The sequence below is a fragment of the Ambystoma mexicanum genome, chromosome 9 (assembly GCF_040938575.1).
Source record: "Ambystoma mexicanum isolate Mex_15411 chromosome 9, UKY_AmexF1_1, whole genome shotgun sequence".
Lineage (NCBI taxonomy): Eukaryota > Metazoa > Chordata > Amphibia > Caudata > Ambystomatidae > Ambystoma > Ambystoma mexicanum.
Genome location: NC_090931.1, coordinates 389,880,783 through 389,906,805, shown reverse-complemented (window position 1 = coordinate 389,906,805; position 26,023 = coordinate 389,880,783). Strand labels below are relative to the sequence as shown.

Below are 26,023 nucleotides of genomic sequence, written 5' to 3'. Positions count from 1 at the left end.
TCCTCGTTTTCTCAGCCTTCATATGCAGTATTGCTCCGCCAAGTGAAGGCCCAATGCAGCAGTCGGTTTTTGGCAGTTATCAGCTGTAATGGAGCATGATGCTGAACCTAAACTCTGTTCCTTGCGCTGGCTGTTAACTAAACTCTCAGACGTTCCGCACAAGATCGTTCATCCTTCGGTAACATCCAGATAAGTGATAGGGCAGGGTTTTCCTTCTTCTTTTCTATCAATATCCCTAAATCCCCAGGGAATGCCCCACTTTATCTCCTTCTATTCTAAAGTAACCTCTGTGTTTCCTCTATTCCTTTTCCTATACCTTCTCCAAACTCCTCCCTACCTTCCCCTTCTCCTTGTTCTTCACCTCCTCCAATGTTCCTTCTCTCTACTTCTCCTGCTAGTGGAGCTCAATCCACTCCGCCACCACCTTCTGCCATTTTTCTCATTCTAACCCTTTGCCTCCTCCTGTAGTTCCAAGTATTTCTGTGCCTTCACCTCCTCATTTTGCTCCAGCTATTGCTAAACATCCACCTTTTAGCTCTTTCAGCACCTCTGATCCGTCTCCTGCACCTTCCTGCTTGTTGCTCAACTACTCCAAACCGAAACACTGCCTGCCCTTCCCCATGGGTTTTGATACTCTGTCCATCCCCTTGGGCGGGGCCTTCCCCAAGGATCTGCCACTGGAACTTGTAATTGTTGCCTCTGAGGGTTTGTCAAGTTTTTTAATGAACTTCTCTGATCCAGTCTGTGGTTAAGGCCAGTCCTCCATCTTTGTTTGGTTTTGATCGGGAATGCACGGCATAATGCTCACCTAGCCCTCAGTTTGCTTCTCAGCTGCTGCCTCTTTCCTCTCCGCTATGCTTGCAGTAACCCCGGTGAATTGTGTATGTGTGTAACTCATGTTAGACGTTTCTCTCAAGGCATTAACGGTAACCTGTTTGCTTTGCTTAACCTGTTACGGTACACTCTGATTAATTTTCTATGTTGGTCAGATACCGCAACTTCGAGCCCACAGACCTTTGTGGGCATATGTGAAAAGGTCCTGTCACATATACACTAAATGTAGTGCTAACAATGTAATCTCATGCCAACCCATCCCTGTACTGTGGGTGGGGGCATCCTCCCTATACCGCCAGTGGAGCCCACATTACTTAGCATGTGGTGGGGCCCGACCGCCCGGGTTACCCCCATGCCAGGAGTCATGGCAAGGCAGAGGACATTGCCACAGTGGATAAAGGTGATGACCTGTTTTGCACAGAATAAATCTGCAAGACGAACCAAATGAAGTCTCAAAAGCCTTGGAGAGCGATCATGCACCAGCAGTTTGCCCCTTCACAGATTGTACAATTGCCTTTGTTTCATTTACACTGAGACCCCTGTGAGCCTTGACGGCTGCCAATTCTCTGATATTGTGAAGCCCTACTGTAGAAGTAATTAAACAGGCAAACCTCTATATATCGTTCACCACACGGTAGACTATTGGGTTAAGGTGTTTGATAGTCGTACAGTATTCTGCTGATAATTTATGTTGTCATAGACGCGATCCCAACCTCCAAATAGATGCCCTTTATATTTGCGTTCTGTTGGAATAGCACAGCTTGTGTGCCTTAATAATATTGTCTCCATGATGACACAATACTATTACCTAAGATCAGAGATTTTTTTCATCGATAGATTGGACAGATTGTCAGATGGTGCAGAACTCTAATGCTTGTTTTTGGTTTGTCAGGCGGTCTTCTTAACAGAAATGTACTTTGGTGATTTAGACTTCCACTATCTAGCAGCATATAGGGGTGTTTCAATAAATCAGTGTTGCTTGGGACATCAGACTTTTAGGCCCTTGGCGTTTCTCTTTATTGTGCTTCATATTGGTCCTATGAAGTTGGATCTATAGTTCCAGCATGTAGCACTTCTCATTAAACTCTGCTTATCAGTGACTCTAGGAACGGTATACATTAAGTTTCAGAATGCATACACTACTTATTACACTCTTTTTCTTATTTGCTCTATGAACTTTTAAAACAAAGTCCAAACATGAAGAACTTCTCGTTTACACTGTTTCTTCGTGGCCTTTGGAACTTTGCACCTCAAGTGCCAGCATATAGCTATCCTTGTTGCACAACATTTCCTAACGGCTCTAAGAAGCGGCCACCATGTTTGCCTCCGGTAGTCTTCCTTTTTTCTCACTCTCTTGCCCACAATTTCTCACCAGCATTTGGCCTTAGGTTTTCCTCTGTGTTGGGCGTCTGTCGGTTCTCCTTGTTTTAGGAACTAGGTGTCTGCAAGCTTCTCTCACTAGTGTGGATTCTAGTCGACTCGTTCTATCTACCCTTTTTCTCCAGCTCGCTCTTGCTGTTCTCGGCAAGGAAATGTGCTGCCCACTACACAGGACTGCAACATTTTTAGCATTCTATCTTTACCATTGTGGTTTCCTTCTCTTTTTTGGTGGCTGTGTCTCGTCCTCACTGTTGCGCAGGGTGTCACGGTCAGACACCAGTGTTTCTTACTACTGCCATCTGTTTGCCTCTCCACAGCTTACTTTCCGAGGTCTGCACAACAGTGTTTTCAGCATTACTACTCCCTTGAGGACTCTTCTCTGTGTTCGGAGGTTCTTTTTCCAACTCTAGGACTGCAGGCCACATCATATCCCTATGAACAGGGCAGTCCTACGAGTCCTTAATCTTCTAATGATGCACTCCTTTGTGTAATAATTGTCCCAAGTTGTCTCAATGCGTGTTTTAGTGTTGTATGTTTTTTTTTTAAAAAAATGTCTTTGTTTTCTTTTAACAACAACAAAACACATAACATATAAACAACCTTAACATAAATGGCTTATTGGCACTTCATACGGATCTTGCCCTTCCATTGTAGTTTCATGGTTTCCCCAACAACCTTGTTAGTTCAGTCCGGACCTCCCGTTGGGTCGAACACCAGGTCTGGTACGCATAATGTTCTATTCTTAGGCTTCGTGCTTGGCCTTACTATTTCGTCTATGGACCCTCTGTTTCCATGGGATCTTCGGAGTTTCCCTCCTCCGGGTTGCCAAAGAGGTCTTGCATTAGTGTGTTCCATGGAGTCAACTTGTGCGCAGTTTCACCTTCCCCTCTTATCACTGCTCTTGTCCACACCACTGTCTCTGCCTGCGTCCACTTCTGAAGGTCTGACCACCATGCTTCTACACGCTGGCCCTCCTTTGACTTCCATGTCATTGCTATCCTTCTCTTGGCCAATATACTTATTAAATCTTTCATCTTAGCCAGATGCGATTCGTGCTTACCCCCTCTCCAGAAGAGGCCCAGTAGGTACTTTTCGGGGTGTTCCACCTGGATTTGAAGTCTGCTTCCTGCTATCTTAAGTCTGATCCCGTCCCAGAACTCTTGAATCACTGGGAAGGACCAGAACATGTGTACCATGTCCGCTTCTTCCGACGAGCAGTGGGGGCACCCGCTCTGGCCTCCTGTCTGGACTTTTTTCATCTTTATGGGTGTGAGATATGCTCTGTGCGTTACATATAGCTGCGCCTGCCTAAATCTTGCATTTCTGGATACCTTTTTTGGGTATCATAGGGCCCTGGTCCATTCTTGATCGCTGAGGGGGTCTCCCCAACTCCTCCTCCCAGCGCTGCCTAGTGTGTTGTTCCTGTGGGTTTTTAACCTTCAGGAGCTGTTCATATAACCTGTTCATATAACCTGGAGGTTGTGTGCGTTCCCTCTGCAATGTCATACCATATGTCTAATGCCGTTTCCTCATCCTGGTCTTCCCAATCTGGCCATTTTCTTGTGATGTTTCTCAGCATGCTGGTATATAGGATGAATTGACCACATGTATTTCATATTCGTCTACCATTTCGTGGAAGTCCGCCCACCTTCCCTCCCTTCTCAGGTCTCCAATTTGTGCTACATCTTTAGCCTCCCATTGTGCTCGATATGTTGCTAGTGTATTTGTGTTCCCTCCCAGGAGACCCGCTAGAGGGATTTGCGTCGACTGCGGATCTTTTACCCGTTGGAGTTTCTACACTCTTTTCCATAAGTCCACTGCAATGTTGAGCATGTTCGGCAGCGTTCTGAGCCTGGGTCTGTCGAGCCATTGTATTTCCCTTAGATAATACTGTTTCAGTGCTGGCTTGAAAATGCGTGTGTCTATTGTTTCGTCTTCCCCCAGCCATTTTACTGCAAATTGCAGCTGCCCCGCTAAGTAGTACCTCTCGAAGTCTGGTAGTCTGATACACCCCTCTTCGTAGTCCTTGTGTTTAGTTTAGTGAAAAAGGCCCTGGGTATGCTGTATGGGATGTTCGTGAGGAAGTATAATAGGCGGGGCAGCACCACCATTTTCAGGAGGGCTGCTCTTCCAATCATTCCCAGTGGGAGTGTCCCCCAGAAGGTCATTGACCGCTGTGTTCTTTTTAGAGCGACAAGCGTGTTGGATGTATGGGTATCAGCGGTGTCATGATGTATCCCTATACCCAAATATTTGAAGGTGCAGGGCGCCCATGTCAGACCCAGGTCCGCAGACAATGTGGGGGGACATGTTTTAGACCTGCCAAGGGGAAGAGGAGGGACTTCTCTTTATTAATCGCTATGCCCGAAAGCCTGGTGTACGCCCCGATCGCTTCTAGGAGGCAGGGTAGGTTTGTGATTGGCTTGCTTACGAATAGGAGCATATCATCCACATATAGCGAGATTTGGTGGAGTACCCCATCTATGTCCAATCCGGTGTCTCTATATTCTGCTCTAAGGAATACCGCAAATGGCTCTAGGGCCAGAATATATAACATTGGTGATAGCGGGCACCCCTGCTTGGTTTCCCTATGTATCTTCCACTCCTCGGAAATGAATCGCCCAGTTTTCACCCTTGCTCTGGGTTCCTTGTATAGTAACCTGATCCATCGGAGGTACCCCTCCCCGATACCAAAGTGGGCGAGTACACCCATCAGCCATTGCCAACGCACGGAGTCGAAAGCTTTGACAGCGTCCAAAGAAACTATTACGCTCTCGTCTTGCAGTCGATTTGTCTCATCTATCACGTGGTGAAGTCTGCGGAGGTTCCAGGACGTGTTTCTTCCTGAACGTAGCCAGTTTGGTCCGGGTGGATCAGCGTGGATATTGCCTGTCTTAAGCGGTGGGCTAGGACTGCCATTAGTATTTTAGCGTCCTGATTAATAAGGGATATCGGCCTATAGGAGGCGCATTTCCTAGGGGGCTTCCCTGGTTTGAGAATCGGGACAATTATTGATTCCGACAGGCTTGTCGGGATACGCATGGTCTCATATGCGGCTTGGAATGTCTCTAGTAGTTTCCGGGCAATGGCGCTCTTGTACGCCTTGTAGAACTCTCCCGGAAGCCCATCCGGGCCCGGGGTTTTGCCGGTGGGAAGTTCTGTGATCACCATCTCTATTTCTTCCACCGTGAGGTGTGCATCCAGTAGCTGAACCTGTTCTTCCTCTAGCCTCGGCAACCCTATTTCTACCAGTGCATCTGCTATGTCCTCCGGGTCTATTTCCGGATTCGGAGGTACAGTTGCTCATAGAAACGTGCAAACATAGCGTTAATATGCCCTACGTCCCTGATCTCTGTCCCGGTGTGGTCTTCTAGCACCGTTATGGGATCCTTTTTACTCTCCTGTCTGGTAAGACAGGCCAGGAGCCTACTAGGTTTATCCCCTTCCGCGTGTAACCGCTGTAGGTACCTCCAATAGTTTAGCCTCCCTAGTTTTTCCCAGAGCAACATACATTTAGTCTGCAGCTCTATCAGCTCTCCAGGTTCCTCCCCCTCTAGCCCCGCTCGTTGTTCTTTCAATTCGATCACCCTCTCGAGTTCATTCAACTCCCACATGGCCGCTCCTGTCAATCTTCCTGTTTTGCCTATTGCTGCTCCCCTTATTACCACCTTAAATGCGTCCCATAATACGGCGCCACTCTCAACACTGCCCTCGTTTTGCTCGAAATAATCATCGATCACCTCCTGGAGGTGTTCCTCAAACTCACCCTCTCTCAGGGCCTCTGCTCGAAGTCGCCATGTTGGGATAGGGGCTTTCCTATTGGTGTGTGCCCATGTTGCCACTATTGGGGCATGATCAGAGAGTGCTTTAATGGTGATTCCTGTGATATCTTGTAGTGATTCCCTGCCCGCAAATATATAGTCTACACGTGTGAATGTTCCATGTGTTGCGCTATAGTGTGTATAGCCCCTCTCCTCCCCATGTACCTGCCTCCATATGTCTGCTAGCTGTAGCTGCTCCAGGATCCTATGCAGTTCTTTGGTTGGGGGCGCCGGCTTCTTGTGTTTATTATCAGACCTGTCGAAGAGGGGATTCAAGGTGCAGTTGAAGTCGCCGGCCCAGATGAACGTAGCCTCCCTATATTGCGCTAACTTGGGCGCTAGCTTTTTGAAGAAGTCTGTTGCATCAGTATTCGGTGCGTAGGTGTTGACCAGGCATACCTCTTTGTTTTCTAGCATGCCATGCACCAATACTAGCCGTCCCTCTGTGTCGATTTCCTGCTTGAGTAGCTGGAACAGGACACCCGGGGCAATCCATATTAGTACTCCTCGTGCGTAATTTGAATATGTGGCGCTGTATATCTCTCCTCCCCATTTCTTATCCACCTTGGCCTGTCTGTCTCTTGTGAGGTGTGTCTCCTGTAACATCGCTATCTTAATTTTCATCCGGTTTAGCCAGGCATAAACCCTAAGTCTCTTGACATACGCATTGAGTCCTCTCACATTCCAGGTGGATATCGTCAATTCGTCTGGCCCCATGATCTTCTTTGTTTGCCTGGCTTCATTATCCCACTGCCGTGTCCTTGCACCCTGCCCTTTAGTCTCCTCATACCCATCTCCCTCGGTGTCCTGGTCCTGGATCCTTGCCTCTTGATGCAGCCACTGCTGCTGTCACATGGTTCCTGTCCCATGTTACTCCGGTCGCTTATTGTCTGTATTATTTCAATGTCCTTTACAATAGTCCTTCTGTAGTTTGTACCGTGTGCTGCCCATTCACTCCATTCAACGTCCTTAACTTCAACAGAAACTGGAAAACTATTGCCCAGCCACCCTCCCCCTGCTCGGGCTCCGCCGCTTCTCTCGTCATGCTCCTGTGAGGGGGGCAGACTCGCCACAGCGTGATGCCTTAAAACTGACATCTAAACTAGTAGTTCATTCTTCCCGGGGGTGCTGCTTCTCTCAGCTAACACAGCTAAAGTAGGGCTGGTTGCTCCTCTATGCTTTCTTCTAGCTTCTTTTAACTTGCGTAATGCTTATTTTCTTTGTTCCAGGTTGCCTTTGTTACTCATCGGGGTCTATTTCCGGGATTGCTAGCGTTTCTCTGCCTCAGCTGAGGGATGCCTTGTGAGTCCATCCAACTGTGTGCCTCTTCGCTGGAGTCGAAAAAACATGTTTTGCCTTGGTGTATCACCTTGAGTTTAGCGGGGAACAGGAGCATGTTTCTCCAGCATGGGGTCTGGCATGGATTCACTTGCTCATGAATATTCCCCGTCGTCAGGCTGGGAATCCTCGGTAAAGAAAAATCTGTATCCGTTTTGTTTCTGATCTGTCTTTCGTAGTAGTAACCAATCACTGATCTCTGCGTCATACTGACCACAGCCAATGACTGCCATCTCCCTAAGCCCCGCCTCTGGCAGCCATCTTCAGATTTTTACTGCATGTTCAAGTGTTGGGATCCTCGTGCTATTGCTCTCGAGCTTTAGTGCTTTTTTCGCGCCTTTTCTTAGGAAAATGTTCTCTTTTTCGGTCAAAAGAGCCTCAAGTCCACCGTTTCTTTATCCGATCAACGGGGACCCGTGTCGGATTCTTCTACGCCCCTCAAGGGTGAAGATTTCGTCAAGCCACGCTTTTGGAGGACTCCAGAAGTTTCTCAGGCCCATCTCGATCATGGCCCAGGAGAAGGGAAGCTCGACGCCCGGAAAGCTGTTCAGGGTCTGCCCTGGATGCCAGCTTCAGAATGTCTTTAAGGAGGACGAACACTCCCTTTGCCTCTACTGCCTGCATGAGGACAAGACACACGTGGAGAAGGACTGTGCGTTTTGCGGCAATATGTCAGAGCGGACCATGAAGGACCGCCATCTACGTCTCGCCAACTGGCTGGAAGGGAAGAGCCCGTCAGGGGAGAAGAAGAAGTCAGAGCGGTCTTCTAAGACCTTTGAGGGCGCCCCGGCGACGGGGATCCAACAGAAGGACAAGCACTGCGAGTCCGCTGGCACCGGGAGCGGCGAACGTTCGGGCTCTACGGGCGCCAGGCAGGGAGCATCCTCCCCGGTGCCATCAACCATGAGCCAACGCTCTGGCTCGGGTAAGAGGAAGGCCGAGCACCCGGCGAAGCTCCTGGAGAGACCCCGGTCGAGCTCGAAGGCCCCATCGGAGGGGGAGCGAGGTGGTGACCCTCCCCCCAAGGAGAAGGCGATGAGCGCACCTAAGGTGGTGAAAGCCTTAATCCACCCAGCCAAGGCCTCTATCGAGACAGTTGCGGCGGCCTTGGCTCAGCCTGTGGAGGCTACACCAGTGGTGGCGACCTCGGGGCACAGGGTCTCCCTGCCACCGCGGAGGGAGTCCTCTTTCATGCCCATCGACAGGACCCCCGTGAAACCTCCGACGGAGAAGAAAAAAGGGGAGGCAGGAGGTCGTTGTGGATTCGGCCTCAACCTCTGAGAAGGAGCTGATCGAAGCCTTAAGCCACGCCGTTGGCGTGGAAGAAGACCAGCCCTTCGGGAGGGACCCCGACGTAGGAGACGACGAGAACGTCGAGGGTGCCGACGGGGCTCCTGACCGCCCGTCGGACTCCCCTCAACCAGTGCCGCAAGACAACTCGGCGGCCATTTTGTTGGCTATACAGTCCTTATGCTCGGAGATAAGGACGAGATTGCCGTTACCACCAACGGAGGAACCTCTCCCGATGGGGGACCCGGAGCCAGGCCCTTCTGGGAGCCCTCCTCCTAAGAGAAGAAGGATTCATCCTCCACCTCCTTTTCAACCATCGCGCCCTGCTCTGCCCTCCTCCCCATCCACGACCCGTGGGGATGATACGGGGACTGACACGGCCGCGACGGGCACAGACGACGAGGTTTACGACGAGGATCTCCCGTCGTCACCTCCTCCCCGGGATTTCCCGCCCGACGAGATTGAATCGTTTCATGCCATGATCGCCAGGGCATCCAAGCTTTTCCAGCTCTGCCCGGAAGAGAAGAAGGAAGGTTTCCTTTATCAACAGCGCAAGACCAAGAGGAAGACGGTCCTCGCTGTACCTCTACTGGACGATATCTGGGATGAGGGTCTCGCCCTCCTCAAGAACCCATCCACAACGCCTGCGAGAAGGGATCGGTATGAGAAGAAGTACCGGGTCCCAGACGCGGCCCCCTTGTGCCTTCGTGCACAGCCGACCCCGGACTCGGTCGTCTCCGCGGCGGCCAGGAAGAAAGCGGGGGGGGGGGCCTCGGCCTCTACGTCAACCTCCCCGCTGGACGGCGAGGGAAAGAAGTTGGACACGATGGGACGCAGAGTCATCTCATCGGCGGCGACGACGATTAAGGCTGCTAACGCCTTGGCTATCGTAGCCCGCTACGACAGGGAGTTGTGGTACAAAATCGCCCCCCTGCTGGATTTCCTACCAGACGACAAGAGGGCAGAAGCCCTAGAGATCTTGCAGGAAGGAGAAGTGGCGTCGGACCACGCCATTACGATAGCGACGGACATCGCTGACACTGGATTTCGCCAGTTGGGCAATGGCGTATGCCTTAGACGGCGTGGATGGCTCAGCAACTGACTTCCGTCAGGACGTGCAGACCAGAGTCTTGGACATGCCGTTCGACGGGAGCAACCTGTTTGGGAAAACAGTGGATGATTCCCTACAAGCCATCAAGACGGACACGGAGACTGCCCGGGCTCTTGTTGTTCTCCAGCAACGACGGCCGCCTTTTCGGAGCGGCGGAGGCAAGCAGGGTGCCTCCAAAGGTTCCGGCGGCGGATTTTCCACCTATTGTCAAGCGGCCCGTTCGTCGTCACAGGAAGCCTACAGGGAACGAGGCAAGTCGGGCAGACCCCGCCGTCGTCGCCAAGGCGGCAAAGCCTCGTCGAAGCAGGACTGAACCGGCCGTGGGGTCGGGCCCCCACCGAAGCACCCCGGTGGGAGGCTGGCTGGCGAACTTCATCAGCGTGTAGGAGTCCATCTCCACCGACCTTTGGGTGCTGGATGCCCTGGCCCAGGGTCACGCGCTCGAGTTTCTAAAGAAGTGCCCGCGCGTCCCCCCCGTGGCAAGGAAGGAACATCACATCCCTCAAGTTCTCTTGGAGGTAAAGGCGATGCTCAAGAAAGGCGCCATCGAGCTCGTCCCAAAGAGGCTTCGGGGCTCCAGAGTTTACTCAAGATACTTCCTCGTGAAGAAGAAGACGGGAGGATGGCGTCCCATCCTGGACCTACGACGACTGAACAAATTCATCAAGGCACAGAAGTTCCGGATGGTCACCCTCCAGCACGTCCTGGGTCAACTGGAGGAGGGCGATTTCCTGTCGTCGTTGGATTTGGAGGATGCCTACTTCCATATCCCCATCCTAAAGGGACACCGAAAGTTTCTCAGATTAGTGGTCCAAGGGCGTCACTACCAGTTCAGAGCCCTTCCCTTCGGATTGGGGTCGGCATCCAGGGTGTTCACCAAGTGCCTCGCACCGGTGGCGGTGCGGCTGCACCTGGAGGGGATCCACGTCTACCCCTACCTGGACGACTGGCTCATCCGAGCATAGACAAAGGAGCTCGCCGCGGAGCACACGGCGAGGACCGTCCAACTACTCACGGACCTGGGATTCTCCATAAACTAGGCCAAGTCCCACCTGGTGCCCGCGCAAGACGCGCTGTTTCTGGGAGCGACACTCGACACAGTGGCGCTTCTGGCCTCTCCGTCGGAGGAAAGGACGAGGGCCATCTTGGGCAAGGTGCAGCGGATGCTGGTTGCGGATGCGGCCAGGGTGAGGTCCATCAAATCCCTCCTCGGAATGATTTCTTCTTGCATTTATCTCATCCGCCTGTGCAGGCTTCGGATGCGCCCGTTGCAGGAGTTCCTGGACGCTCGCTGGATGCAGACGACGGGCAGCTTCGAGGACAGGATCACACTCGACGAGAGCTTCCGATGAGCGATCCCGTGGTGGGGCACCGGTGCGCATCTGACGGCGGGCATGGCCTTCCAGACCCCGGGCCACCAGAAGACAGCGACCACGGATGCCTCCCTGGAAGGGTGGGGAGCGCACACCGAAAATCTGCACGCGAGGGGCCTTTGGCTGCCGACAGAGGAGTCCCTCCATATCAACGTCCTGGAACTCAGTGCAGTGTTTTGGGCCCTCAGGTCCTTTCTTCCGTCCCTCAAGGGCAAGGTGATGAGGATCTTCACCGACAACACCACCACCATGTTCTACATCAGGAAGCAGGGCGGTACCAGATCCCCAGCCCTGTCCAAGGAGGCTCAGGATCTGTGGCATTGGGTCGTCACCCAAGGGATGTTTCTGGTGCCGTTTCATCTGGCAGGGATAAAAAACACCATCGCCTACTCGCTCAGCAGAGAGCTGTGCTCGTGCCACGAGTGGGAACTACGACAGGATCTAGTGGACCGCCTCTTCCGTCGGTGGGGCACACCCCAGATCGATCTGTTCGCGATGGCGACGAACTCCAAGTGCCAGAGGTTCGCCAGCAGGTTTCCGCAGCCGAGCTTTCTCGTTCCCCTGGGAGGGCCTGTTCCTATATGCGTTCCCTCCATTGCCGCTGCTGATCCGGCTCATCAACCAGCTCAAGAGGTCACGGTGCAGGATGCTCCTCGTCGCACCTGCGTGGCCGAGGCAGATATGGTTCCCGGACCTTCTGGACTTGTCAGCGTCCCCGTCAATCAAGCTGCCGGTGGATGCGGATCTTCTCTCCAGGGAAGGAGGCGCCATCCTCCATCACGACCCGAAGTCGCTGAACTTGCAGGCCTGGCTTCTGCAGCGTTAGAGTTTGGAGGTTACGACATACCGGCCGACTGCAGAGAGGTTCTTGCAAAGGCCAGGGCGTCCTCAACTCTTAAATACCACGGACACAAATGGAAGAGGTTCTCTCTGTCTGGTGCCACGCACAGAAGATTAACCCTCTACGGATTACGGCTCCTCAAGTACTGCCGTACCTGCTGACGCTGGCCAAGGCTGGACTGGCGCACGCTTCCCTCAAGATTCATCTTGCTGCGATCTCCCGATACACCAGAACCACGGGACGGACGTCTTTGTGGTCTCATCGTCTGGTGAAAGAATTCATGAAGGGACTGTTCAGCTCGTTCCCGCCGGTGAAGGCACCGGCCCCGGCATGGGAGCTCAACGTGGTACAGACCAAGCTCATGGGACCTCCGTTCGAGCCTCTGCACTCAGCTCTGTTGAAGTTCTTGTCACACCCCTCCTTCATGCCCAAGGTGCCGTCGGACTTCCACCTCAACGAACCCTTGGTGTTGCCTGTTTTCTTCCCGTCATCTTCGTTGCCGGCTGAAAGGACTTTGCACTAGCTGGTTCTGGCTAGTGCGCTGAAGTTCTACGTGGACCGCACGAAGAGTTTTCGGAAGACATCAAAACTTTTTGTGAACTTTGGACGTGTCAATCAGGGGAAGGCTCTCTCGAAGGCTTCCATTTCCAGTTGGCTCTCCGGCTGTATCATGTACTGTCATTGGTTGGCAAACCGACCGCTGCCTGGCCGTCCGAGAGCCCATTCCACCAGAGCGATTGCAGCTACCACGGCGTTCCTATCTGGTGTGCCCTTGCTGGACATCTGCAGGGCTGCTACGTGGAGGTCGACGCACACCTTCACTAAATTCTACTGCGTCGATCGGGATTCCAGGGAGGAGTCCAGGGTCGGCCAAGCAGTGCTGCGCAACTTGTTCGCCTAAGGTGAGCCTGGTGAGGACTTAATAATTGCTTAATGTTGAGTTTTGGATGTAATGCTTAATGTTGAGCCTTTGCCACCTACCGTGGTTGTGCATGTGTGTACTGCTATGTATTCTGTTATTCATGAGCATGTGAATCCATGCCAGACCCCATGCTGGAGAAGGAACAAGTTACTTACCTGTAACTGTTGTTCATAAGCATGGGTCTGGCATGGATTTACATGCAAACCCTCCCGCCTACCCCTCTGCGGCTCTTCACTTGGTCATACTGCCACTTCACGTGCTACCAAATCTGAAGATGGCTGCCAGAGGCGGGGCTTAGGGAGATGGCAGTCATTGGCTGTGGTCAGTATGACGCAGAGATCAGTGATTGGTTACTACTACGAAAGACAGATCAGAAAGGAAACTGATACTGATTTTTCTTTACCGAGGATTCCCAGCCTGACGACGGGGAATATTCATGAGCATGTGAATCCATGCCAGACCCATGCTGGAGAACAACAGTTACAGGTAAGTAACTCGTTCCATCTCACCCCCGCGGTCCTGAGGTGTTCTTTTGTTGGGCCGAACTGTGCCCGTTGCCTCTGCACCATGGCCGTATAGTCCGGATACATTGTGATCTTGGAAGAGTTTCTGATGATTTCCCCCCCCCTCCTTGAGAACGCTAATATTTTCTCCCTGTCTTTGTAGTTCATGATCCTAGCAATCATGGCTCTCGGGGGGCACCCGGCTGGAGTCTTCTGGTCAGGGCTCTGTGTGCCCTTTCTACCACAAAGCCCTGGGATAGTACACCTACTCCGACATCCTGGAGGAGCATGTTTTCCACGTACTCAGTGGGGTCTTTGCCATCTTCACCTTCCGGAATTCCAATTATGCGGATGTTGTTCCTCTGCGCTCTCCCCTCTGCGTCTTCCGCTCACCTTTCCAGAACCTTAATTCTCTGTAATACCTCCCACATCTGTGTCTGCGTTACAGCAACCCCTGCCGTATTTTGCTGCACCTGCTGTTCCGTCGCCGTCACTCTCTCTGTTAGGTTCCTTGCGTCCTGGCAGAGGAGGCCCACATCTACCATTACTGTATCCAGTTTATTTTCTAGAGATGCTTTCAGAGCCACTATTGCTGTGTCCATTTTGTTTTCGAGGGATGCTTTAATGGAGGCGATTTCCTCCAGTATCGTGCCTTCGTTAGCGGCTTCTGCTGGGCGTGAGGTGTCATCCGCGGCTGCTGCCTTGTCCGCTGAAGGCGACAGTTTGTGTCGGGCACCTTCGTAAAGGTCTCCATGCTTACTTGTTTGGTTTTCCCTTCTATTTTCTTGTTCGGCATCGCGGGAGGTACCGTCCTCTGCCTGTGTTGCCAGTACCAGTCTTGGCTGTGCCCCACGTGCCATAGCCCCTGCTTCTTCCCCCGGCCTGCTCTTCCTGCTCCTCAGTGTTTACGGGTCTCTCCGGCATATGTTTCTCGGGCACCTACTACCTTGTAATAGGATTATAACACTCTTCCGGCAGGTATATACGTTAGGCCATCGTTGCTCCCGGCGCTTTTTGCTGTCGGATGTCGCTTTGGGCTCGGGCCTTTCCCGTGCCTGCTGCGTGTGTCACTTCACCGTATCAGGGGCCTCCCCGCTTCTGCGTCCCACTTACGCCGGTCGCGCCGATCTTCACGCCGTGGGGTTGACTCAGGCTCGGGTCTGCCCCGCGCTGGTTTCTGCGTTATGTGCGGGATGTGTCCCTCTCGCCGATCGTAGATTCTCCGGCTCATTCTGTATTACGCGGCCGGGGTCCTCCCACAGCTCGCGCGTCCGCCATTTTGATTTTGCAGGACGATTCCTCTCCGGCGGTCTATCTTCTTTTCCACTGCCCGGTTTTCTTGTTCCGGTCTCTGTGGAGAGACTTTGGCGGTCTTCTGGAACCAATTTATGCTAGTTTTTATCGGATTTTGTCAGGATCGCTCCGGAGCTCCTCAGCGGCATGTCTCACTACATCGGCTGCTTAGCCACGCCCCTCCTTAGTGTTGTATGTTATGTTCCCTCTATATTGGATTTGATGATGATGTAGAGAGCTTAATGAAATAATTTCAGCATTTTCCAGTAGTAGCTAGGTTTTATGAAGTCTATGTATGTTGATGACTTCTTGATAAAACATTTGTTATTTATTGTGTTTGGTTAAATTACATAACCTTTACAAAATTAATTCACTGTCATAAATAAACACATGTCCTTACACACTTCCTTACTAATATTAAAAGGTAGATAGCTTAATGTCTCTTATTTTTTGTTTTCTAAGACATACTTATAATAAAACTTTACAACTTTCCACCCACAAGGTTTTGCTGCGTCTACATTCTGATATTTAAAAACTATTCATTCACAACCTGTACATAATTCACACACTGATTCTAAATTCAGCATTTTGCATATTCTTTCATACTAATGAATTGATTAATTATTAGTCATTTAAAAAAAAGGTTGAATTTAAAATAGTGCAGCAATTTGGGAAATTGTGCACATTTGTGCACGAGTGTATGCAAAGAACTGTAGGCGGAGTACCTGTCATTCAGATGATTTATTAGTTGCGTGGCCCTTTCTTTTTTGAGATTACTGCTACTAGCTGCCTGAGTGGATTTCCAACCTGCTTGTTGCTCATCTTCCTTGTGATCAAGTAATTGTGCCCTTGTGCCGTTCAGGTGTCTGTGGACTTCTCCTTTTAATTTGGTAGTGTCCTTTTTGGCAACTTTCAATGGGGTGGGCTCCTCTGATCTATGGACTTGGGCCCTCCATGAAGGGCGAAAGCGTTCACCTAAGTCCCTGTCATTTTCCACTCTTCATGGCATAGGGGTTCTGATCAGGGAATGTGGGACTCGATTACTTAACTGTGCATTTTCTTTTGCTGCCTAGGAGAGAGTCATGTGGCATTCCTCTCGCCTTTTTGCCTGGCCAATTGGAGCGAGTGTTGTTGTATCACTTTTTCTGTTCTATCAGGAGTTAAGTTTGGTTACCTTCCTGGGTGCTACTAGTTATTACCTTCCCAATCATCACACTGTTGGTGTAAATCCTAAAAAAAAAAGATTACACATTATCTTTGACTGAATAAACACCAGTAATTGCAGCCCAGCATGCAACCTACTGAGGTGCTTTTCTACACAGGCTCATGCTTAAATGGGACACTGCCTGTCTCCTCACTCATCTGGCTTTAGCGGAACAGTCTCTCCTCTCTAAAACAGTAAGAGCTGTCGGTCAAAATGTTTATTCACAACTGGTTGTAAGACACGTGTATTTAGTTGTGACCCTCCCTCTCTCAAACATTGGCAAAACCAATTGGTCTAGCTTTTTAGAACTATTAGTGTTTGTTTATAGACGGATAGATGGTTGAATGGGTTGATTAGCCTGATTGTTTAGGTGGGGCTCTTTTACTCATCGTAACATGTCGTACTATGGATGGGAAAGAGAATAACTTCTCAGACTAAATATCAAGACCGACTGAAGAAGTTGTCAAAGGTCACTGTTTTATTAACACTTATCTAAAACGGGGAGATCAAGGGACATCAACGGACGTCGCACAGCAAATCTCAACGCAGTTTATAAAAATCAGTTATATAATAAAAAATGTGTCATGCATGACGTCGTACTACGTGGCAAACTAGAAAACCTAGGTGGGACTGTGGGTGGTTTAAGGGGAACATCCAAATATACTTTCTATATGGGATAGGATTGTGATTGGGCCTCTATAGTCAGGTAGGCACTCTGGACCTCCCCAAGGGCAAGTCATAGTGCAAGTCATCCTCAATAGCTACTAGAAACACAACATTTCATTGGCTCTCAAACTATAAGGCTCTCAGTATACGTCCTTCTACAATTGGTTGGCAAGCTTGTACCCTTCTGGGATATTCAATGCTCTAGCAGCATGTAAACTGGTATCCCTGGAGTTGGTGGGCGACGCTGACCACGTCTCCCCACCCAATTAGCCCAGTTTCTCATCACTCATGCCGTCTGCCATTCATTTTGCCTTTGTACTCGGCCGTGTAGTAGTTTCTCGCCTCTGGGAATAAAAGGGAGTATAGGCACTCGCTATCTCCAATCTGGTTCACCATGCTCTTCGTCTATTTTCATCCTTAGCTCACATGATCAGAGACATGATCAGAGACCATATTCTAGCATTTAATAGTCTTTAATGAAAAAACTTGGCACTCATGGTGTTCTCTCTTTGCAACTTAACAAGGGATGCCTTGGCTTCTCACGTCTACTGTTCTTCGCAGGCTGATAACCAGTTCTTGGCTGCTTGCAGTCCTTGACACCAAGCCAGGCAACCTCTTCAGTGTTGCTTCGAATTTAAACTTTTCTTTACTGCGCCACACATAGCCTTATTCCGTCTTCTTTCATGGCTTCTCGCTTACTAAATTAGGTAATTGAATATCCAGAACTTTATATGCATATTGCCGGCACCGCCTGCAGTCTACATACTACGTATAGCCAATCTTAAGAATACTTCGTCTACTTGCGCTGCAGCGTCTGTACATTCTGTACAATTGTAAAACACTTGTGTTTTCTGTAGTGCTTTCCTCTTGTGCAATCTTCAGTCCGCACATATAAGCTACTAGATTCTTTACTCCGCCATCAGTATATATATATAAAGTCTATACATCTTCTCCTTTGACCATCCTTCTCAGCGTGTCACTTTTTTTCCCTCTTGTGACATAATCAGCCTTTTCCTTTCTTATTCTCATATTCCCTTGGGAGCTGCTTCTATTAGATCATTATCTCTTCGGGAGTACGTCATATAATGTTTTCTTAATGGATACCTTGTTTTAAAGACCCTCCTCGGAATTGTCACAGTCACTTGTATCAGGCTTTGCACGACCTCTGTTTTCCAGCACACAGGTAGCAGGGGGGCGGGACTTCCTGTAGAGGCACTTGGCTCCTCCTCTACACTGGATATCATTATGTGAATGGATATGATTGGGAAAATGTTTGCGTGGATTTGTGGGGATGGGTGTGATTGTGGAAGGATGAACAGGTATTAATGAATGGGTGAAATTGTAGCTATACATGAGTATGAAAGGGTGTTTGGGTGTGGTTGGGTGTGATTGGGAGTACTGGGTTTGAATAGATATATGGGTGTGAATGTGGTTAATGTATGCAATTGTGTTTATTGGTAGATGAGTGAAATAGGGTTCATGGGTGCAATTGGATGAAAAGTATTGCATTTCAGTGGTGCCGCTTGGTGTAGGGAGGTTTGGGGGTATGCTCTACCGGAGAATTCTTTTTAATATTGTGCTTATTTTTTCAGAACTGGTTAGAAAACCATGCAGTTTTTTAACAGTGTTTACGGTTTTTAACAGTTCTGTGGGGTTAGTAATGAAATAGATGTACGCCAGGTCCCCGGCAGTTCACAGGAGCACTGTACAACATTTTCATAATGCTTGTACCCATGTATCTGCCAGTATTTCCACTGTAAAACATTCATGATGGTTCCAACAATATAAACTAGTGCTGCAAATTTAAAGCACATACATGTGCATATTGTGTGTGTTGTAAGTAACTCATGGTGCCAACAGTAAAGACAGAAACAAGTGATCACAGTTCAAGGGTGTTTATTGAACTTTATATGGGTGAGATAAATGCCTAATCTAAACCTAAATCTAAGATGGGAGCAAGCTACGACCATCTTTGGTTTTTCAGAACCACTACTCGTATTAAGTTCTCAGAAGCCAACCTTAGTGGACATGCAAGGTTCAATACAAAGTTTGATCAAACTTTCAATTGTACGTGACTATGCAGGTTGTCTTAGACTAAGTAGATCAGGGGGTTTGGGACCATTAACATACTGTCAAGCACAGCGTCTTGCTTGCATATCTGCTTTCCCTCATGGGACAAAATGGAGGCTCCCAATGCTCGAAATCTAGTCCAGCTTGAGATATTTGGGTGTGTATTTTGAATGGTGGGAGCTTGCGCCCACTGGCCTCTGTGGTAACAAGTACATAGGCGACCTACCGACACCAGACTCCCCACCCATATGCGGGTGCACGTTCTGTGGACGGTTGTGGCAGATTTCTCACCAGGGATAAAACAGTGGAAATAGACCAGGAAACCTAGGTGGTCAGAAAAAAGGGGGAGAAAATGGGAGAAGAGCAATGGAGACCAAATTTGCAGCAGAATACACAGCACAACCAACTGGCGCCATTGAGCGGAAGACACGGCATCAAAGTAAGTGCAAGGTGATACATACAGGGGGACAGAAGGAAGTCAAAACCAGAGAGCTACAAGGCGTAATGCCGGCGTGGAGCGTTTTAGAACATGCTGACTGTTAGGACTGATTTTCTATTCTCTGGCATGTTTGACAGATGTATAGAAGGTCAACCTATATTGTGACGGGGACAACTATGGGTTGTAGCCAAACCAGTTTGAGGTAGCTAGACAAGTGGTCTAGGCTAAGTCACAAGAGTTGGTAAGCTTATAAAGGGTCCACAATGAGTGCACACAGTGTAGCAGTCAAGGAATATACTTAGACGGTCCGTTATAAAAAATACTTCTTTACTTATGGCCAAGACACACAATGAAAAATGACTACAAACAGGTAATATTATCACTCAATACTAAAGATAAGATACATATATACAGTTACAGATTTAGGGCAAAATACCAATCAAATCCCTGAAAAGAAATTTTCAGATTAGATTTTGCTTTTAGAACAATCCCTACCTTCAGAAGTCCAACCCTAAGTTGTCTGGGGTCTTGTGCTAAAAAATTCAGCAAACTTTCATACAGTTCTTTGAAGCTGGAAAAAATGAAAGTAGGGTCTCTGGGGTCCAGTGAACAATTCCAAGTGTCAGGGGATGAGTTTAACTAGCTAGCAAACGTGTTCCAAACTTTCGGAGTGCTTGTGTGATCAAGGAATGGCAAAGCCAAAGTGTTATAAAGGTTTTATTAAAGTTATCAAACTTTTAAAGGGAGTTTAGTGGGCAGGTAGGTATCGCTGTAACACACCCCCTGTACTCAGATTCTTTATGAGACTTGGCAGGTCAGTAGCAGAAGGTCAGAGGTTGCTTTTCCTGCCGTCGGACTCGGCCCTTGATCCCCAAGGGTTTCAGGTTCGAGCAACCCTCTGGTCGGTGTCCAATGCTGGTGCAAGGTCCCTCGATTGGAGAATGCAGATAAGCTCTATGCAGGGCCACTCACAGGACAGGAATGGATGAGGGTAAGCTATTTCTGACGTCGGTCACCGCAGCACTGTGACACAAAGGGACTCGCTTGTCACGGTCAGACTTTCCCTCCTATCTCGGGTCTCCTTGATGCTAGTGCAACGACATTTCGCTGAGGTAAGTCTTCTAGGGCAAGCTGAGGATCCCCCAAGTTGCAGTCCTTGGAACTGCGACGTCGGCAGCACAGTAGCCCAACCTCTGAGCTGGTCAGCCACAGGGCAGTCCCAGGGCACTTCTGAAGGCTCTTCTTTGCAGGACTCTGAGCTGGCGTCGGGAATGGATGGTCCCTCCACTCCAAGGGTCGCAGCTCCTTCGCAGGACGGCTGGAGATCTCCTACAGGACAGGGCTCTACCAGGGCAGCAGCAGATGTTGGTCATCAAGCCTTATTCCGATGAGTCCACGGTCTCCTCGAAAGTCTTGCAGCTGGACAGGAGTCTTGGCTCCTTCAGTTTCTTCCAGGATCTCTCTAGAGTGGGTGCAGGTGTCTACCTCTTATCCGAAAATCCAGGTAAGAGCAGCAGCCCCCACTAGTCAATTGCAGATCTGCTCCCCCCCCCCCCACACAAACACTGCAGAAGTGGTCCAATCAGGACCACTGGCAGCAAAACTCATTAATTCCACCCAGACACAAAGGCACCAGGTTGTGAATTGGGACCAGACAGTCCCACCCCACTTCCTGGTGGCAAACACAGGTAGCCCTCCAGTAGCCTGCCAAATGCTTCTGCTATGCCAGGCATAGGAAGTCCATATAAGGATTTTCCTGGCTTCTCAGACCATGAAGAAGGCTAAAACACAAGATGGCCAAAGGACAAGCGAAAACCTTGTGGCATGGCCATGAGTGACCAGTAGCCACAGTTAGTAGCCAAACGTGGTAAACGCGATAAAGCTAAAACGAATTACATCAAAAAATTGAAACAAGTAACTGCTGCAACCAGCTTGTCAATTTAGCACACCTAGTGTAACCAAAAATCCTCTGAGTGTTAGTCTAGGGCAAAACAAAAAGTGTACCCCATTGTACTGCGTTATAAGATGCTTTGTACAATGATACAAGTTACCACAAGTGATACAAAGTTTAACAAAAGTAGCAACAAATTAGACTAAGGGAAACAAGGTTTTCCAGTACTAACAGCCTGAAGGACATGTCAGTTTCCCCATAACAGATGAGCAAAAGCCAGTGCACTACCAAAAGAGCAGGTCAGATTAAAAAATAAAAGCAAAGGTTTGGGGGTCCATAGAAATGGAAGGAAAGCTGCAGTAATGAGGAATCTTTCCTAACGCCGACCAGTTTCACTATACTCGTTAAATGCTGTTCTGCTATGTGGAAATAGACATGAGTTCCGGTCCTGTGTTGTCATAACTACACGCAGCATGTCAGCAACTGCGCCGAGTCACGGCTGAGGTCCCTTGTGCATGCCTGGAAGGACCATCATGGTAGCGCCCAGTGGTGCTCAGTCCCTTAAGGGGTTTCATCCCCTCCGGGGTGGTGGCGACCCATGAGCATTGGATGGGAGGCAGCCATGCGCGCCAGCACCAGAATTCAAACACTATCGGTAATCGAGGTGCCAGCCCCCTGAAGGTAAGCAGACTGCAAAGTGGTGACACTTACACGGTGGTTGTCACAACAATAGATTAACCACATGGTAAATATCAAATATACCTATTTATTACTAAGATGGCTGCATGAACTTTCAGAACACTACCAGGAAGGTAAAATGTATGTGCATATTTACATATTCTCGGTTAAGGTGCCCAATTGGGACACCTGCCCACTTTAATATTAATACAGTCCATAGGCACCCTGGGTGGGACTGCTTGCCAATCTGGAAGCTCAGTGTGTGGGCTGTATTCCCTAGTATAAGCCTGCATTCCTGAGCTTCCCAAATGCTGAGCTTCCCTCGCCATGTGCTTCCCTTCCTTCCCCTCCTTGCTGCCTTTCTCCCCCACAGGTGCTAAAAACTAGACCAAGTGTTTAAAAAAAGGAAACCTTCACTTTTATTAATTCCTGCGACACCAGTTCGATGAGAGAGAGTCCTCTTTCAGTGTTGATTACATCATCTTAATCAACACTGAAAACAAACTCCATCTCAACAAAGCATGTTTTAGCCTTTAGCGGATGTTAATGGCGATATAACTCGTGGTGGCTGGCTGTCTCTGCCGCAAATGACACATTGCCTGTGGGTTAACTTGGGTGGTGGGCCTTTCTCGCTGTCAATACATATGTATATTGCATAATATAACACTGTTGTAAGAGCTAAAGTTGAGGGAAAAGATGTTCGGTTAGTTATCACAGGCCTTGTAAACTTAACAACATGCAACACTCAGAGCTGGGGGGAAATCCGCCAAAGCCATGATCTGGCGGACCCTTAAATGCGGCGGTAATAGCGCTACCGCTGCATTTAAGGGTTACCGCCAGACTCGTGATGAGGCACAGTGACTTCTAGCCTAAACTAACACATTTCAGGTAAGAAACAAAATGTTAGATACTTTGGGGAAAGTTAGTCAAAGTTCTCCTGTAGAAAACTACAGGCTTGTTTCGGTAGCCGGGTGCGATAGTGACACTGTTTGTATGATGCAGTTTATAAGTTAGATGTAATCAGTGAACTGCGTCAATTATCAGTGATACAGTAACAGTTGGGTTATATTTTTAATTCCCTTCCACAGCCTGACACGTGTTTCGAGCAAGGCTCTTTTTCAAAGGCGTTGAACTTGTCCGAAAAGAAACTTAGTATTACTTGCAGTTGCAATGACCATTATATAAATACAGCCTTCCGGCAACAACAGTGTACAAGGAAAAGCGTACAGTGTACATTTCCTTAACAATTGGTCGCGATGCCCCCGAAGTCCATTCTTTAACCACGGTTATTGGGATCAACAATCCACTTTTCATTTATTTATTTCTTCCTCTCTTTTTTCCAGCTCCGCCGCTTGTCAGTTTTTTTATCCCCCCTCTCTCTTACCCCCCTTTCCCCCCCCCCTTTTGCACTCCTTCCCTCCAGACCCTGTCTCCTTTATAAGGGACAAGGCCCTGTGCGGTACTCGCACAGTCTGCGCTCCAGTGCCTGACCCCCCTTGAGCTTGAGCGCGCTTTTCCATTGTTTTCAGAGGCGCTCGGGCTACTTTCGCTGCCTCCCGACGCTCGAGGCACACAGGGAGCCAGCCACGTCACGCCGACGCCAGAGTGAGCGCGTTGCTCGCTATTTTTTATAGGCAATGGGCGTTTTTTAGGAACCGCCATTCTCGAGCTGTACAGCGCGATAGAGCTCACAGACACCACGGAGGAGAGCAGCTGCCCCCTTACAGGTACAGACCACACTCAGGCACCATGGTTGTTCCGCAATGTTACCTCTGCCATGTGCCCTGCACAAACTTACATACCTGATATCGGGTTGTTTGCTTCCACAGATACATTTACCTGCCGTGTAGGTGCTTGTTTCTCCCACAACAGCTCGGTGCTCTGAGCAACCTTTATTCACCGTTCACATCCCAGCTAGTACGCTGGTTCAGAGGTATGTTCAGCCTGCCTCCCCACCACTCAGGCACTCAACTTGCACCTGGTTGGGAGCTGGTTGTCCCCACTACCCCCATTTTGCTCACGAGATAGGGGCTCACTATAACCGCCCTGTAGTGCACAATTTCCATCCATTTGTGTGCATGTTTGCCTCTCACCCCCCGGAAGCAGCTCACCCGTCACCGTTAGAGACTTTGTCTGGCACCCCCTCCCCTTCCCTCACCCTTTGGCGATGAGTCCCACCACAGGTGCCCAGGCACCCACACATCTCCTGAAAACCTTTGACCATTTGAAGGTCTCGCTCCTACATGCCCCACTCAATGCATGATTAAGCACTACCCCAAAGTGTTGCATCAATCCCCTGGTGCTACTTCCCCCCTTTTGCTTTTTCCTCCTCATTGATTGTTTTCCTCCATTTCTCCCCCCCCCCCTCTCTTCTGCCTCCCCCCAGGAGACACCAGCATCTCTCTTCTCGTTCAGCATCTATCTGAACACTTGGCAAACCTGTTTGCATTCCAAATCACGGTCCTGAAGAAGATGGCTTGAATCTCCTACGCCATTGAAACCGGTCGGCCCCTTTCGGTCATGAGGGCTCTCATGACCCACTTTTGATCTCTTCTACACCAACAAAAGAGACGCAATCTTCTAAATATCATTCACTGTAGCACACTCATTACCACAGAGTGAGCTATACATTCTTATAAGAGCCATTTTTTAGCCCTCCAGCCTCCTGGCTGTTATTTTACCTCACCCACCAGTGGTCTCTCCAGTAGTACTGTTACATACCCCAACCACAGTGACCTACGGGTACCATTAAAGTTGCACACTTTGGATGGAACGTAAGCAGTTGACCTGATTCGCAGGTTGTACCCATGTCCAAGATCAAGCAGCCTCAAGATCGAATTCACAGCCTTGTTGTACGCTGCTTAACCTTCTGGAATTTACCAATGTTTTAGACGTTTCTGTTGGACGATCTGTGTCTGTCTCCAGACACTGCCACTAGTATAGAAGGCTGAGGGAAAGTACTCTCCTCTATATCTTTTTAGTAGGCGATACACCACGCGCCACCCTGGGACAGGCACCCCCGCCAGGGTTAGGGTGTTCTTCCTTAGGGTTAGGTACGCCGAGTCGGGTGCCCCCCCCCTTTGATGTGTTTTGAGTGTGAGCAATCTAATTGATTCATTTGTTTTGTATACCTTAGATGCACCTTGAATGCCTACCTTCCTACAAAACCGTTGTTGTTGTGTTACCATACACAAAAGCCACGCCCAGGCTCTGAGCATAACTATGAAGGACATTACCTTATATATTATATTTCCTATCCCTCCCGAGAGGTAGACTTCCAACAAAGACTTTAAGCCAAAAAGACATATTAAAACACAAGGTTACCATGCATTTTGGCCACTTTAGCGATGGAAGAGATCACACAGCATTGCACCCAGATATGTTAAAATAAGGTACTACTTCCACCAGCCTGTCTGGGCTATGCTTTGTATGTGAAAAGGCCAATAAAGAGAAAAGAAAGGGGCAAGAAGCTTTCCAGATGCTGGTCTCCATAAGGGAGACCGTACTAGTACTACTCAATAGACATCGAACGGGACTGCCCACCCCCACCACCTGCACTGGAAGATTTAAGTACTAATGGGCTACGGGAGTGAATTAAAAGGACCAGCCACTATAAAACCAGTCAGGATCCAAAAGCAGTTAGCAGATATGCTCCCAATCCTCTTTAGAGCTGCAGACAATATGTTCTAACACTACTCCTTTCTAAAAGACTTATTTATCCAACATTGTTTCCCCATGATGACTTTATTGTCTCCTGTAAAAGAGAACCAATGGGATTGTTTTGAACTGCGGTTTTGTATTACAGGCCTCTATGACATGTTAGGGAATGCATGGGAGTGGACCGCCTCTGAATATCTGTCCTCTGGACATAGACAAAAGCAGAAGATGTATGCACTCAGGGGAGCATCTTGGATTGACACAGTGGATGGATCCGCTAATCATAAAGCACGGGTAACTACAAGGCAAGTGAACGTTTTGGTTTTTGGCTTCATCCTTTTTATTAATGATTTTCATTTATTTATATACATACTGTGAGGGTGCAGTAGTGAGAGATCGACAAACATGTAGCATTTCTGTTGCTACAGACTATTATTGAAGGAAAAATAGGGTTGCGGTAAAAGAGGGGTTTCCCAGCCTCTACATAAATCTTAAATTGGTCTGTCAGGAGAAATAAAGCTAAGCACACTGTTGTGTCAAAACCCTAACTCCCGCTGTCACACTAATAACTAAGTATAAGGTGCAAAGGGGTTGTCTGCTCAGCAGGTTCTTCTTTTCAGAGTTACAAACATAAAGTTCCAAATGGTGCAAAAACAAACAAAGGTCAAGAGAATGTTTCCTTTCTCTTGACTTCTCATGGTGTTCACAAGTT

At 49.1% G+C, this 26,023-nt stretch overlaps 1 protein-coding gene across 1 annotated transcript in view; it reads left to right on the top strand.

Moving 5' to 3' along the window:
• The window catches only part of SUMF2 (sulfatase modifying factor 2), a 236,291-nt gene that overhangs the window by 188,286 nt on the left and 21,982 nt on the right, over positions 1–26,023 (top strand). The window contains exon 8 of the mRNA XM_069614876.1: positions 25,460–25,616. Within this exon, the coding sequence (XP_069470977.1) occupies positions 25,460–25,616 (157 nt within the window). The remainder of the gene's footprint in view (positions 1–25,459; positions 25,617–26,023) is intronic.